The sequence below is a fragment of the Bradysia coprophila genome (assembly GCF_014529535.1).
Source record: "Bradysia coprophila strain Holo2 chromosome X unlocalized genomic scaffold, BU_Bcop_v1 contig_26, whole genome shotgun sequence".
Classification (NCBI taxonomy): Eukaryota; Metazoa; Arthropoda; class Insecta; order Diptera; family Sciaridae; genus Bradysia; species Bradysia coprophila.
Window position 1 is genome coordinate 2280289 of NW_023503313.1, and position 16563 is coordinate 2296851.

The 16563-nt window shown below is 34.5% G+C and overlaps 1 protein-coding gene across 6 annotated transcripts in view; it reads right to left on the reverse strand.

Moving 5' to 3' along the window:
• Nucleotides 1-12037: 12037 nt before the first annotated feature.
• The window catches only part of LOC119069198 (rhophilin-2), a 32614-nt gene continuing 28088 nt past the window's right edge, over nucleotides 12038-16563 (reverse strand). For 3 of the 6 annotated variants that reach the window (XM_037173159.1, XM_037173157.1, XM_037173156.1), the window contains exons 5-12: nucleotides 14766-14919; nucleotides 13984-14442; nucleotides 13772-13916; nucleotides 13494-13705; nucleotides 13299-13431; nucleotides 12858-13234; nucleotides 12637-12789; nucleotides 12038-12519 (exon numbers count right to left, since the gene is read on the reverse strand). In XM_037173159.1, coding sequence (XP_037029054.1) covers nucleotides 12310-12519; nucleotides 12637-12789; nucleotides 12858-13234; nucleotides 13299-13431; nucleotides 13494-13705; nucleotides 13772-13916; nucleotides 13984-14442; nucleotides 14766-14919 — 1843 coding nt within the window. In that variant the 3' untranslated portion in view covers nucleotides 12038-12309. Of the gene's footprint in view, nucleotides 12520-12636; nucleotides 12790-12857; nucleotides 13235-13298; nucleotides 13432-13493; nucleotides 13917-13983; nucleotides 14443-14765; nucleotides 14920-16563 lie in introns of all 6 variants that reach the window. The other 3 variants (XM_037173154.1, XM_037173153.1, XM_037173155.1) reach the window with 2 other exon arrangements.

A 16563-nucleotide genomic window follows, 5' to 3' on the forward strand; every position in this document is an offset into this window, starting at 1 on the left:
CATTATAATCCTTAGGATTTTTTTTAATTTACAGCTACCCTCACTAGATATAGTTTTTAATCTGATGAACAGATTTTTGGGGTGATTTCAATTCAAATTTCGTACAAAAATAATCTCCTGACTATGTCCCCTTCTCCTCAGTATAAAACAAAAACAATCCCATATCACCTCGCCCAATTAACATTTCATGATGCTACTAGAACCGTAAAATGATCCATTCGCAAAGAGGTGGTGGACCTTTACATAGTTTATCCCCATTCCGAGACACAATTTTGCATCGATCATGTAGCATACATAGTTTTACATACCGAGAGTTTTAGTGAATTTACTAGAATAATTGCTGTAAAGCGACTATTTCATGTGAGATCGTCACCATGAAGAATTTAATTTTCTTTTGTGTCCTCTTACAAGTGGATTTTACGTTCATACAATCGAAAAACAGAAATCAAATCGAATTGCATTCTCATTTATTGTTACAAATATAAGAAGAAAAATGAAATTTAGTGGACTTTTTCAGTCTATGGCACCATTTAGTTGAAATTCGTTTAGAGTTTGTGTTTTTTTTTTTTCATTGGAAAGTGCTGTGTAATTTGTATGCAATGTGAAATGTTTGAAAAGAAAATATTGAAAATGAAAAATGGAAACTAGTTTTGTCTTTTATTAGGCTCAATAACTTGAAAATAATAATTTATTTTGCATAAATGATTCTTTAGTAAGAAAATAATATTTTTTTTTGTCTGTAAGAAGTTTTTTTTAAGGATGTTAATTAATTGGATATAATAATTATTGATACATATTATGATGATAAACAGCTGCAGGGCATAAGAAAATTTTTAATTTTCTTTCAGAATAAGATTCAAAGAATTGTTAAAGAAACAAAGAAAAAAAAATATTTTTAAATTATTAATTTTTTATTTCATATTAATAACATTAACTAAACCTATTATTATGTACCATACCTTTCTATAAAAATGAAACCTTAACGAAGACGACAAAAAATTGCACACTGTAGCAATTGACCATGGAAAATATATTTTGTGATTGATACACTATCATCGAAATGAAAACAATGAGACTACAACCACTACCACTCATACAATAGAAAAAAAAATACCGAACCAATACCCACACACACACAAACCAATCTATCAACCACTGATGCAAGAACCATACTTTTATATTTAAAGTAAAAGAAATTATTAAATTCAACGTTGTCGACTGTTTTAAATATGGCATCATCATAGTACATACCGTATTGGTATTAGGAATATGTCAGTTGAGACATCTTAGTTTCCTTCCGTGTTATTCATAGAAAAGTTATTTTTTGATGAAAAATACGTTTAATGTCAGTCGAATTAGTGTATAAGTTTGCTTCAGATTGCCGAACAGCTGGTCTACTCATCCAGACACACTGCTAATACGTCTTTCAACGAGTTTTATTGTCACTCGCACGCCGCGGGATAGTAGTAAGACCGTATAGGCACGTGATGGTGTGAGTGGAACAGGTGGTCAGACAGTTGAAGAAAAGTTTGAACAACAAATTCGGTTGAAATTAGGTGTAATTTTCGGTCTTTAGCACATATGAAAACAAAACATTTTTATTGACAAGCTTCCGGTATTCAATCCAGCTCAGAGGAATCTATATACGAAAAAGAAAATCAAACAAAAATATCAAAATCAAAAAACTCCATAAAATTAAAAGAACCAGAAAACTTTCTCTAAACATTTTACTTAAATACAAAACTGCCATTTAAAGTAATCGACTGAATTGCTATAAAACAAAACAAAACAAAAACAATTCGTTTCCTCAACGTACGTGTTTACGACCCAGACCCTACATAAAATATCCACAACAAAATTTATGACCAAAATAATCGATGACCAATCATTTTCTCGGAACAAATATTTCAATCGGAAAACAGAAATTGATCACCTGGAACTAATCAAAGTCAGGTTTCAACCGAACGACTACAAAGACTGCAGAATTCTTTGCGGAATTTATTGCATTGAAGTTTCGTATTATGAACACTTTTCAATAAATAAATACCGACTAATCTTGGTAGGAAGGAAAACCAAAGGAAATTCAAGTTTACACCTCCACAACAACGCCAAAATTCATCGATTATATCAACAGAAACGTTTATCAAACGGAAAAACGAATTGATTTTTTTCCTTAACAAAACAAAATAAGAGAACCGAAGAGTCTAGTCCTAATCTAGGCTGATTCAGTAATGAAATAATGAAAAAATAAATAAAATCTAAGACTGAATACTATCAAAACTGTATTTTATACTTTATCCAAATATGTGTACGCTGAATTGATTCAATTACAAAACAAAAGTGGGTATCACATTTCGTGTGTGCCAGAAGAAAAAAAAAAATCAAAACCCAAATTCTGGTGCCTATCAGATGGTTTAATTTAATCAGAGTTCAATCGCTGGAAACTACTGAAGATATGAATGAAAATTTGATGATGAGAAGTTTTTTTTTAATGCAAATTAAAACTTTGCTAAAAGTTCGAATGAAATTTTTGGTCGACCGTGTCGCGAGTCCCCATCGACAAAATATTACTATTATTAGATCTTCTATAGATCGGTGAAAATGTTGATTTTTCTTTTTTGGGAGAAAGAAGAAAAGAAAACGATGTGAGCCGTGAGCATAAGAAAATTTGATGAAAATTGACTATTTGAGTAATGGTTTACATTATGCAGATTTGGCGATGTTTGTCTCGTGACAACTGAAATAATTATAATTACAATGCAGGGAAAATAAATCATTAATTGAGCATTTTAACGAAAAACATAACGAAACACGGAAAATTCAAAAAATTCTATAAAAATTTGTCTCGGACCACACGTTTTTGAACCAAAAATGAAAAAAAAGTGATTTTATTTGTCATTCTCGATCGAAAAGAAAAATTTATTTCATTTTTAAATTTAATAATTCCCGAAAAACAAAAAAAAAACAAAAAGATTTAGAACAGAGAAGAGAGAAAAATATTTATGAAATGTTGTTATGGATAGTAGTTTATAAGTGATTGTTTTATTGAATGTAAAATATAGAATTATAATATTGCTATGATTGTAATTAATTACAATGAAATTTATAATCATTTCATAAAATAAAGAAAATTATATTTCAATTTGGGTTTTCGTTTTGCTCAATAATCCAATCTGACAAGACTGGTGACTCCCATGAGCAGAATTAAAATTATGGAAAATTCCTAAAAAAATTTAAGCAAAGTCATTTGCAAGAATTTAAAAAAGTTTTATCCTCGAAGATATAGGTTCAGCCCTGAATTGCAGAATATTTGATCAACTTCGATGGAAATATATTATGTAAATTTTCAACTGGATGGTGATTCAACCAATAAGGTACGGTGGTAAAGGGAAAAGAAATTCAGGTTTGTACTCACTCAATTTTCTCTCAGCTTTCAACATAAGAAGAAAACTTTTCGCTCCATTTTCGATTTTTCTGAAATTCGACTCCAATCAAAACTCGTCAGATTCTGTGATAATTTGTATGAGGCTGATGACAGCGATTTTTATTTTTTGTGCATCCTCATAAGGATTTCGCAAACGTCGTGACACTCCTTTGTCTGTACCTGCAGCAAATGTGACATGTGACAAGTCTAAAAATCCTTTTATTCGTGAAATTAATTCGTGAATTTTGGTGAATATTTCTTCATTTTCGCGAAACCACAACCTATTGTTCCATCTCGATGTCTGCTGTCAGACTCTTTTGTATTCTCGATGACAGTAGACCCCGAGTTGATTTTCCATCTCGCTCTACTTAAACACCGCATAAATGTCGAGTCGACATTGTTGACCGCATAGTAGTCCTATCATGGGGTGTGTATGGTCTAGAATGAATTATTTAGAATTGAAATATTTTGCAACGACTTCAATATCAGCAATCAACTCTTGATTATTTATTTAATTATTTTACTAAAACTTCCACAAAAAATACAACGCTATGTGTCGTTTCAATCCATAAATTCTGTTTTTCGATCGATTTAAAGCTGTTACAGCTTCAACGACTTCCACAGATAAGAAATATTGGCAGAATTGAATTTCGAATAATTCGAACATAATGTACGCAAACAGTATTGTTTGAACAGTCGAATTCGAAAACACCATAAAGATGTCTAAAGTAGATGATGGTTTGACGGTTAAAACACGAATTCAACCATTACTCAATTTTGCTGCTCACAAAAGAGTAATGCGACCGGTAACTATTGTACTGATCCTGATCACCTCGGCTCAATATTTGAGACTAGAACTTCTCCTAGAACTTCTAAAATGTAATAAGAAAAGCTTCCACGAAATCCTATTCTGATCGTGAGACAAAATGTACATTTTTGCTCAATTTTTGTACGACAATGTTTACATTTGATATATTGATGCAGCTGGTATATACAGCACACCGGTATTGAAAATTTCGGTGTAGTTGTTTTATAGGTAAATAAATAAATAACGACACTAAGCCGCAGAATCTAAAGGTTATATTTTGGCCGCACTCCACCATTGACTGTTATTCTTATCCTTACTGATGAATGTTCAGATCTTTCATGTAACCCAAGCACAACAATAATTAAAAAGTCCTTGCGATCGCTACCTTTTGAACATTAACATTGTGTTGTATGACCATTCGATATCGAGATTTTGTTCTTTTCTCCCGGACTTAACTTCTAGTATAAATTTAACGATTGAAAAAACAACCGACAAAATAGCGATTGTGAATAATTTGAAGTTAATTGTATCGAAGACATTGTCGAATATTGCTAGTTAAATATGGTTATTCACATCTTTAAAAGCTACGTAAAAGTAAGGACATTGCTTCACGTGTTTATAAAAACTAGACTTATTATAGTGGAGGTCCCAATATTGAAAATGTACAACATAAGTTTCTTGAAATCTCTCGTAAAACTGATTTTCTAGACAAGCTAAGGTTGAATCCTTTTTTCCTTAATGCCGTAAAGACGAAGGACTTCTGGTGGTGGTATCCACAGGCAAACCAATGTTATTGAAGAAATAAGATTGAGAATTTTACTTGACCCTTAAACATCGATACCCATTATTTCACCCTCGAATGAAACACTCACAATGAATTCACAATTTACACATATTTGATGAATTAAATTTTCACTGGAAAAACAAAAGGATTTACGATGTCATTACAAAAATCTCCAAAATTTCCACAACGCAATTTTGAATTACAAATTTGTTACAATAACCATAGTATATGACACTCCTTTGTAACATAATTGTCTATGTATACAGTCTCAAAACAACAACACTTAATCGAACCGCGTACTATAGAACACACGTAGCAGAGAAGAATGGTTTGGTATGCAGCTCATGTTGAGTAATTTAATAAAACTTTCCACTAACAATTCATGATGTTTGGCGTCGATGTTTTAATTTAAATCTAACCAAAGATTTAAGAAAACATCCTATCAAACTATTGAAACCGGTTTTTACTTTTCTTTTTGAACAGAACGGAAAAACGGTTTCTGTTGATGAGAAACTCTTTTTTTAAATTGAAAATTTTCCGTTGGCTTCATATTCCTTGCAACAGTTCTTAATGGAAATTGCCGAAACGGAATCGGTCCATTTTTGTATTATAAATTATTAGAATCGGAAAAATTCAAACCATCACAAGGGTGGTATTGTTGCACTGTACCGATAAACTGATTTTGTTTAAAGCTGTACTGTGTTGCATTATTCGTCATTACAAATGAAATGAGAAAGAATTTGCAGAACGTCTACGTCTACACGAAGTTTATTTCAGCCACATTGAGCTTTGGCTCTAGTTCACAACAATTTAACGTAAATCCACAACCACAGCAAAATAAATTATCACATTGTCCATTCATGCATTTTGATAGCAAAAAATTTTAAACTAAATTCGAACGAACAGCAAATTTTGCGCACCGAGTTAGCATCAACATCTACACAATACCACTGTTTTTAACTAAATGATTTCTCTATACGTGATATTCACACAAAAAAAAATAACTTTTTCGAAGATGACGTCAATATATGACACTGCTTATGGAAAATTTCTAATAAATCGGCGGAAATTTCCAAAATTTATAAATAAGGTGGAAAACGATTCCTGAGGCGCCATCGCTTTACAATTTTTTTTTTTTTGAATAACTCTCTGCATATGATACGGCATGAAATAGAATCGTATTCACTGTGTGATGGTTGGATACAGAATGACTGATTACACATTATTTTTATGTTGAATGTACTTTTTGTACGCACTGCCATTCTATTTTTATAACGTCAGTTTACCGTTTTTTTTTTGTTTAGAAATTTTGGGTGACTTTTAGGTAGCTCATTAGATGCAATCGAATTCGATGAGTGTATCAGCGATACGAGATGCTTTTGATCATGGAACATACATTGCTAACGTTTTTTTTTGTATGCCTCTACGAAGATAGCACGTTAGATGTCGATGCGAATGTTGGATAGTGAATTTTAAAATATAAATATGAAACTCCGATAACTATAAGTTACTGATATGGACGAAATAACAAAACGGAATGAGTCAAGGAGGAATATTCCATTGATTTATCTAATCGATTTTTTCGTCTTAACATGGAAGTAGATTTTTAAGTTAAAAAGGTGTGTATGGTGTGTATAATCGCAGTCGTTGCCTTATTCTCTGTGTTTTCGTTACTCGCACGGCTTATCGTAATTGAATAACGTTTTATGTTTTAACAGTGACTATTCACAGTCCGTTACATTGAGCCACTGTGTGTCACTGGTGTCTTGAACTGTTTACACTGTTTGGAGGTGATTGTAGCGACAATTAGCATTTTAGTTCGACCTTTCTTATCATAGTAACTGCTACAGTAGTTTGTCTGATTTTAATGGTTAGAGGAAATTCTTGGCGATAATTTGTTTTTGAAATGAGTCGTCTGCAGAGTTACAAAATAAGAGACCCTCATTAGGGCCCGATATAAATATGTATGATATTCATTATTTATTTAGTGTGTTTTATCGCTATACGCCAGGGCCTATTTTACGGAAACTTGTTTCTCAAGTTTTTGAAAGTTTCCAAAATGTTTCTGAAAAGTTTCTTAAAGTTTCTTAAAGTTTCTAGAAAAGTTTCCTTAAGAAACTTTAAAGAAACTTTAAGAAACATTTTGGAAACTTTCAAAAACTTGAGAAACATGTTTCCGTAAAATAGGCCCTGCTATACGCACCTCTGCCCCATACAACAAAAACCAAAGTCTGTGTGCATATTTCTACTGAAAAATAAGTTTCTTTATACGGTTTTCTCTTGTTCCAATAGTTTGCGCAGCTACCACAATTGGAGATGAGTAAGTGAAGTTTTGATTCAGTATCAGGACCTAATACGTGTAAGAAACATGTGAGACTAAGCCTTTCACAACTTGAAAGTGTATTACCAATCTGTTACTTTCCTTGAAAATTACATTTCGCATTTCAAAAATATCTCTTACCTCAATTGTTTTAATCCATAGTTTACTATAAAGAAATTTAAAGCTCATCGTGCATTTTTCTCGCCGCTGATTCCTAATCGTTTCTATTGGCTTTTGGCCTTAGATCAATCTGGGGCTATAGAGATTTAAGAAAATAGGGTTTCGAGAGCGCCTCTGTTTTCCAAACCTTTTGGAAAACCAAACCAACAATATAGAAATATTTCGGTTTCTCTATTAGAACCAAACGTTCTTCGTTCGTTCTTGCACAACACTCGTACATGTTTCTGTTGGTATCCTACCAGCTTCCCTTGCAGCCATTTAACCAATTTTTTATAGACCGACGCTATTTGCAGTTCCTGCAAATAGTGCTTCATGGAGACTATTCGTAGTTCCTGCAAATAGTGCTTCATGGAGACTATTCGTAGTTCCTGCAAATAGTGCTTCATGGAGACTATTCGTAGTTCCTGCAAATAGTGCTTCATGGAGACTATTCGTACTTCCTGCAAATAGTGTTTCATGGAGACTATTCGCAGTAACTGCAAATAGTGCTTCATGGAGACTATTCGCAGTAACTGCGGATAGTCTCCATGCAACACTATTCGCACCGCGCAAAATGATACAACGTATTTGTTATGCCATTCGTCTTATCTGCGAATAGTGTTGCATGGAGACTACTATTCAAAATAATAATTTATTCAATATAGAAGCAAATTTTATATCTTATTTGAAAAAAAAAATGCAGAAAACTAATAAATAAAGTCACCTGCAAATCAAAATCTTTTTTTGGACAAAGGTCGAAATTTCAAAAAAGATTTATCTATGATGACCCATACAGGCTTAACGTTTCAAGCCGACCGTTCCGATCTAGCTTAGTAATTTGAATGTGGCGTGTCAACTCTAGAGTTATCGACGAAAACACCATCCGATTCGTATCCATTTGTTGAGAGAAAATGAATGGTTAAGTGGGAAATAAAATCGACAAAGTGTTCCCGTCGAAAAATATTGATACTCAACAAACTACATTCAGTTGTAGTCTACCTATTGCGATATTGTCCAGCATTTACAATATCAAAATTCTTGATATTAAGATTCCTGGGTCGACTCGACCAAAAGGATCAAAGTTGACTACGATAGGAACGAAACGCAAAGCGAGCGACAAAAATGAAATCTATCCAAAAGAATAACCGAAGCGACATCAATCATCTAGTGGTAGACGAAGAGTAGTATGTCTGCTGGACAATCGAAAGTTTTGTCGACGATACATGTTTTGCATTTCTACAGAATGAATTAGCTAACATCAAGATAATCAATGGAATTGTTCAAAATGTAATTCTGCTTTATCGAACTATCAAGTACGATGTGATTATTGTTTGCACTGGCTCTATTTTGAAAGTTTTCGGTACAAAAATTCTCAAACATTCATATGCACTAGTTGTACTTAAGATTTGTTTAAGAGACGATTATAATTATAAGTGAAGAATAGAAAAACTGTAAGTACTTTAAGATGAGTACAAAGTTCCTGAAAAATAACTGAAAAATAGCATACGGTCCACTGGCTGAAAAATGTTTGAAAAATATGTGGAATTACAGTCCAAAGTTACCAATTTACATTCTAATAGAATTCAAATACTATGCTATTGATAACTTTGGTGAAATATAATTACCAACAGCGTACAGTTTGTATACCATTAAAGACTTTAATTTAAAGTATTGGTGACTGTGGACTGGAATTCCACAGACTTTTTCAAACCTTTTTCAGCCAGTGGATTCACGATTGTATTCTATTTTTCAGTCATTTTCAACCATTTTTAAGGAACTCGAATTTCTCCATTTTTAAGAAAAATGTTCTGCGAATAGTCTACATGAGAAACTATTTGCAGTTACTGCGAATAGTCTCCATGAAGCACAATTTGCAGTTACTGCGAATAGTCTACATGAACCACTATTTGCAGGAACTGCGAATAGTCTCCATGAGCCACTATTTGCAGGAACTGCAAATAGCATTTTCGTTTTTTATACGATTGCTTCTAGAATTCCAATCTCTTCCGATTAAAATCCCAATCAGTAGTCCACACTCAGGCGGTTGATAGGAATCTCGCGCCGCGTCATTCACAATAATTCACATTTTGACACATTTTGTATAAGGAAGATGTCACTTTGCGAATTATTGTGAATGTCGCGGCGCGAGATTCCTTAACACCGCTCAGGCGCCATGAGTTCTCCAGTAGGTACGTATAACATTCAAAAATACTAGTGAAACCTTGTTTAGCACTCCAAAAATTCCAAATTTGACTCCATATGCTTAATCAACCTGTTTCAGACGGCAAGAATATGACCAATTTTACTATCGGGTCTATTACTTCCATCGATCAAAGTATTTTTAATCTATTGATTTCAAATCTTGTACTTCAATTTTTTTAACATGCATTTTACTATATAAAGGACCATATTACCCAGATGTTGTCATTATTTTTGTCGTCGTTAGCGATAAACAGATGAATAGCCGTATGTGACAGGTTAAAATTTATTCAACCACACTACCTGGACACGCTAAAGTGATATTTCAACAACTCTTTTCTGAGCTGCGTTAAAGTAAGTGAAGAAGTGCTTTAAGCTTGACCCCTCGGTTATAATAAAAAAAATGAAAGATTCAACAAGAAATCCGAAAACTCAGTTTAACCTGCTATAACTTGCGTCATCTGACATTTTTCACTGAAAGTACATGGCTCTTGTATCTGTTTTGAAAGCTTTCGAAAGCGGTTCATTCATGAAGTACGTCATAGTAGATTACGTGTTTGTTCGGAACTTTTATTTTGCCAGGTGTGAAGATCACAGAATCAAACAGGGTAAAATACAAAGTTCAAAAAAAAATTGTGTAACTTGAACTCACTAAACCCTCCGGGAAATTACTCTGAAAAACTTTCAGCTGGGTTTGAACGATACTCAAGAAAGCATTGATGCTTTGCTGAAATTGTAGCTACATTTGTGTGTTTCGTATTTTTTTTCGATCTTTTCACTTTTTCCTGATAATGAATACAAATGTGATAGCTTTCAATAAAAAATAGATTCAATTCTTTGTTGAAAGCTAACGTATTCGTGGTCGTTATTGTGGTCGTTATAGCGGTCGTTATAGCGGTCGTTATTGCGGTTATTGCGGTTATTGCAGAGGACTCTGGTGAAGAACTTTCATCAAAAATGATCCAAAATCCAGTATTTAAAAAACGCCACAATTTATGCTTTTCGTGCTGCTTCAAACAAAAGAAGGAAGATGAGAAGACTTTTCACCGAAAATGGAAAATACAATTGAAACGCCCAAGTACACGGCGTCCATGCCTCTTAACCGTTTTTTTACAGGCTGCACAGGAGCAATGACGATAAATTGTTGTAATTCGATGGTCAATTACCTGAAATGTATGAAGTATGTGGTATTTTGTATTCGGATATGAATAGTAAAGAGGGATTCTTTTGAATTTCGACTGACCGAAATCGGCACTATTTTTTCCACGACTTTTTTATATATGCCTAGTTAGGCCTTGGTGCCTAGGCCCCAAAACTAGTCTCAGATATTTTTGATCTTCCTTACCTGGTTGGTTGTAAGTGGCCAAAAGTCGAAAAATGGGGTTTCGTAGTCCGGATTTCATTTCCGAAAGGTGACGAGGACACGGGCGTGTGTGGGTTCGTTGGAAAGCTGTGGTCAAATACTCCTGGGGCAAATATTAATTTCATAAAATTTGCTGATTATCGGACGAAAATATGACTTCCGGAAAATTTCTCAAAATCAATGTAACCTCGGTGAACTTTGATGAGTTCTGTGACCTCACTAATGCAATTATTTGATTAAATTATTACTTATTATGAATGTGGAGGACCTCAGCTTTACAGCGATACCCATATTTAGTAGTTTGGAACGTGACTACGTAACAGATAAAAATGTGTGTTACACTCCGCCAAACTACTAAATATGCGTATCGCTGTAAAGCTGAGGTCCTCCACATTCATAATAAGTAATAATTTAATCAAATAATTGCATTAGTGAGGTCACAGAACTCATCAAAGTTCACCGAGGTTACTTTGATTTCGAGAAATTTAAGTCATATTTTCGTCCGATAATCAGCAAATTTTATGAAATTAATATTTGCCCCAGGAGTATTTGACCTCAGCTTTCCAACGAACCCACACACGCCCGTGTCCTCGTCACCTTACGTAAATGAAATTCGGGCTACGAAACCCCATTTTTCGACTTTTGGCCACTTACAACCAACCAGGTATGGAAGATCAAAAATATCTGAGACTGGTTTTGGGGCCTAGGCACCAAGGCCTAACTAGGCATATGTAAAAAAGTCCCGGAAAAAATAGTGCCGATTTCGGTCAGTCGAAATTCAAAAGAATCCCTCAAAGCAATTGGATCGGGTTAATTTTATTGTCATTTTGAGACTTGAGAATTTCATTGGACAGTAGCAACCAAATTTGATTCAAATTTTATTTTTAACATGACTCATACACACATCTTTCGCAGAAATCGACATTTGGGGCGAGACTTAAAAGTCATTTGCGCGCAACGTAACATTAAAAAGAAACTCGTTTTTCGTTTTAAATAAATATTTTGTATTAAAAATGGGATTTATAACATACTCTACTTGTGTGATTAATTACATTATACAAATGGCCGCGATAAATGGAAGTTTAATACAAAAGCATAACTGATTCAATCGGTAGCTTTTTTCTCTCAACTAAAAACACTTCACCAGCACTTAACAGTTTAATCGATTAAACCATAAGTCTACATAATTCGACTGCTAAAAAATGTCACTTGCACTTCTGATACAATTATATTTGACTGGACGACGACGATTCTAAAATATTTTCCCTAAACTTTGTGATCGCCTGAATGGATTCCAAGCACTACCCGATAAACTGCTCAGCCGACCCTTCGGTGTTTTACTTCGAATTTTCGATTTAGAAGACGTTGTTCCCGGTGGACTAGGCGTACCTGAAGAGACACCAGACGAACTGCCAATCGAACGTGTTGAAATCGATCCTTTTGATGATGTTGACGTCATCGGCTGTGTAAATGTTAAAGAAAATATTTTTGTAATTGTTTCAATGTCAGTGACACCATGGTGCTTCAGTCACCATAGTTTCATAATAAATCAATCAGTCACGGGTGCAAACCAACATACCTTTAAGTAATTCCGATCCATTGGCGTAATTATTTTCAATTCTAGGCTAACACTGGATTCTTGAATGAGTTTCGCTACTTGACTGTGAGTGCACCACTTAACATCAACACCGTTAATTTCGACAATAAAGTCACCTTCCTTAATACCACCCAGCTAAAAGAAAAATTCAAACCATTCGGTTAGCAGTGAACATAAGTAAACGAAACAAAAGTGAAACTTACATCAGCTAGGGAATTCATGTCCACATACGATATGATCACAGGTGCATCGCCGCGTAACTGAAAACCATACTCAACATTGTCGTTTTTGGTGACAATTTTCGCATCCTCGTAACGATGTGTGGTATATTTCTGGCACACTTCACACGTAGCATTGGTGGATTTGTTAGCGCTTCCGCGTTTACAAATACATTCGCCGGTCGAATGTGACTTCAACAGGACCGACTTTCTGCTTCCTTTCTGCAATCGTACGTTACGCGGTGCGGTCCAGTGACGTCGTGCTGAGAATATTGCAATTGGGCCGAGTTTTTTAAACGGATCGTCGACTTTCCAATTTGTAAAGTCGGGTCCAGTTAGGGACAGTTTGAATTTGGGACAGGCTGGAAGGCACAGAACGTTAAACATTTATTTTGAGCGGTTTTGTTGTGACTATAAGTCAAGTACCATTTATTGTTACATCGGTCAGATCGAAATCATCTTCCGAAAAATTCTTTTTCTTCTCTTCTTCCAGTGTTTCGCATTCGACGACCGTCTTTAAATATGCTTCATGGAGGCTCTTCGATAAAGAGATTTTATTCTGAAAATTATTTTTTTTTAAATTAGTTTAAACATCTCGATGACGGATTCGGTTCACTGTACCTTCAAATCTCTGCACATCCGTTGTAACCGTTGTGCCTCTTCGTGGCAGACTAAAGACTCTTTTATATGGGCCGTTCGCAAAACATTCGGACATACATCACCATTAAGAGACGACTCGTCAAATACGAAACTGTTTTCTTTGTGCTCATCCACTTTACCGTCGACAGCATCCTTTGCTTTTATACTTTTCGATGCATGGTAATGGGAAAGAGCTGAGATTTTTTTGATATCTCGTATTAGAAAGTTAGATTTATCGACTAAATGAGCGACAATATTACCTTTGTAATATTCCGATTTCAGTGGCACGAAACCGGACCAACATTCGGGAATGTATGTATGAATATCATCGGTTTGGATACACTGATGGATTTCTTGATATTCTAATGTGAGTTGAGCAGCTTCGCCAGACAGGTCACGATGGATCTACATAGATACATTTTTTTTAAATTAATTCCAAAATTTCATAAACAAATGTTCGTCCTAAATTTACATGGGTTGTGTCCTTCATCGTCATCGTTTCGATTTGCAATTGCAACTTTTCGTATAAACATTCTCTAGCCTGAGCCAACATCAATGACACTAAAATTTGAAGCACTTGCGGTTTCAAATCCATCGACGGTGCATTCGTAAACGTTTCATGGATGTGTTTGAAAATGCCAGCAGCACGTAAGAAATTATCGACAGCAGCGTCGAGTCCCTTTTCGGTGGTTCGGTCTTGTTTGGCACCAATTTGCGTATAAATTCCACCCAAATTGAATAGAATGCAGGCCTTTTCGAATGCAACGGTTCGCTGGCAGCTGGGTACACCGGTCAGTGAGTCGTACCATTCAAAGTATACGCCCAATGTTCGATCGGGCGGAAAAAACCGCCTTTCCACATAGTACAGCAAATTGTAGTAACGGAATAGAAGGCCGACACCTTGAGCGTCTCTTGATGGTGTTCGGGCAGCCTAGGTATTTGATTTTTTTTTGTTATTATTATTAAAGTAACAAACTTTTACTTTGACTTTCTTTCAGTTAAGAATCTACGAAGGTTTTGTCTAGACAATATCATTTATAGTCCGTGAAAGCGACGGTTTCGAAGCACATATAGCTGATATCTTGCATCATTAATTAGCTTTCTTTCGTCTTCTGCTTCCACAAACAGAACAAAAAAACATAAACAAAAACGTTCGCAATTCGTCTGATTAAAAATCTAATTGTTTTCAATGCAAAATTTCCATAAAATATTTCCAACTTGAAAGTAAATTGATTTTCTTATATTTTTGCTAACCTGTCGTGTGTCGGTTATATCAGCGATAGCATCTTGATACATGTCCGACTCTTCACTGTAATGTTCGAGTATGAAATCGGAAAATGGTTCCAAAAAATTCACTTCTTTTGTTTCTTTGAGACCAAGTGGTATCATTGGCATTACTGCTTCGCCGCTGAAAAGGAAAATGATGACCGCATATTGTAAATAATAAATAAATAATTGAACAGCAGACAACGTTGAATGTGTAATAATGGTACAGAAAATGCTTTTGAAAGAAAATAAAAATAAAATAATCTTAAATCGTGTAATCGTGTGTGATATGGATTATGTATGGTACAGTGCCGAGTTACGTACACTTTCTAATGCTTTAACGTTTTTTTTTCTACTCGAATTAGGAGTGTTATTCAAACAAAACAAAAAAATGAAATCGAAAATCGAGTCAATAAATCCGATTATGTGAATTTAAATAAAGTGAATTTATCGTTAGATTCCCTTGATCGATTAACTTAGTTAGCATGTTCGAAAGTACATTTTATTGAGTGATCAATAAAAGAAAACCAAACACGTACGTGAGCTTATGTAGATTTAAAAAAAAAGATTAAAATGTAAATCCTCTGGTCAAATCAATATTATCGCGTTCACTTGCTATATTTGCGTATTATAAGTCTATACATGCCTCGTTTGATCGTATCATGAGCCGTTTTTTTTTAAGTTTGAACCGAATTTCTGTGTGGGTATAAATTGTCGCCAAAACATGAAATTGCTTTGAATTAAAATCATTTTTTGTTTTGATTGAATTTTATCAATTGGAGGATATTTATTACGCTTGGGACAGGTTGACGTCCGTTCGAACAATTATTGAATCAGCTCGTATTACAGACTTTTTTTGTTAATTCAGGTGCATCTGTCTGTCAAGAAAAATTTCTCAAATCGAGTTCAAATAGAGGTCACGTTCAGATAAGCCCGTTCGATTTACCCTCAGCGATTCCACTACATGCAATGTAGCTTTACACGGGGTAGGGTAATCTCGCACACCACACAAATTCATGGTGTGCGAGATTCACCTCTAAGTGGTGAATCTCGCACAGTCATGACTTTTCGTTACATGTCGTAAAAGGACGCATACTATGATCGCGTGTGCGAGATTCCCCGACACCCTTTACACGAACAAACTAGTAACAAATACCTAAAGGTATTCAGAAAAGGATTGAAATTTATGAAACTTTACAAAAATTCCTATGACGGAATGTGTACAGACTATTGTAGATGTGACCAGGTTATGGAATGATACTTGCTAGTCAGTTTCTTAGAAGAAGCTAGTTTTCGGCAATGATAAAAAAGTTAACGTTCAACTCTGACTGGATTTCTCCCTTACAGCAAATCAAATCGAATGAAGTAAAAGATTTCGTGGTGTCGGTATTTTAAGCAAACGAAGTGGGAGAATACCATTCATGAAAGATTAATCATTCATCGTTTTTGAGTTATATAAAAAAAAACAGTTTGAATGACTCAAACTAAGACCTCGCTTCTTTTTCCGAACTTTTTGTAGTATCGGGTCTACAAGATCCTTCTGATTCATGAGAGATTCATTAAGATTATAGAACGGGACCATTGACCGAGGAAAAACATATTATTAGGAAACCGATACAAGGAAAAGAGTCTGACCCGTATGACCGTTATGGAAACTACTAATCATCTGTTATCGACAATTTGCATCTGTTCTCTTATATATAGTGGGATAAAAGGATAAAGGATAAAGGATAAAAATATTGAAGCCATAGATTTTGTGTCAAACACTATGTAATACAAATTTCTT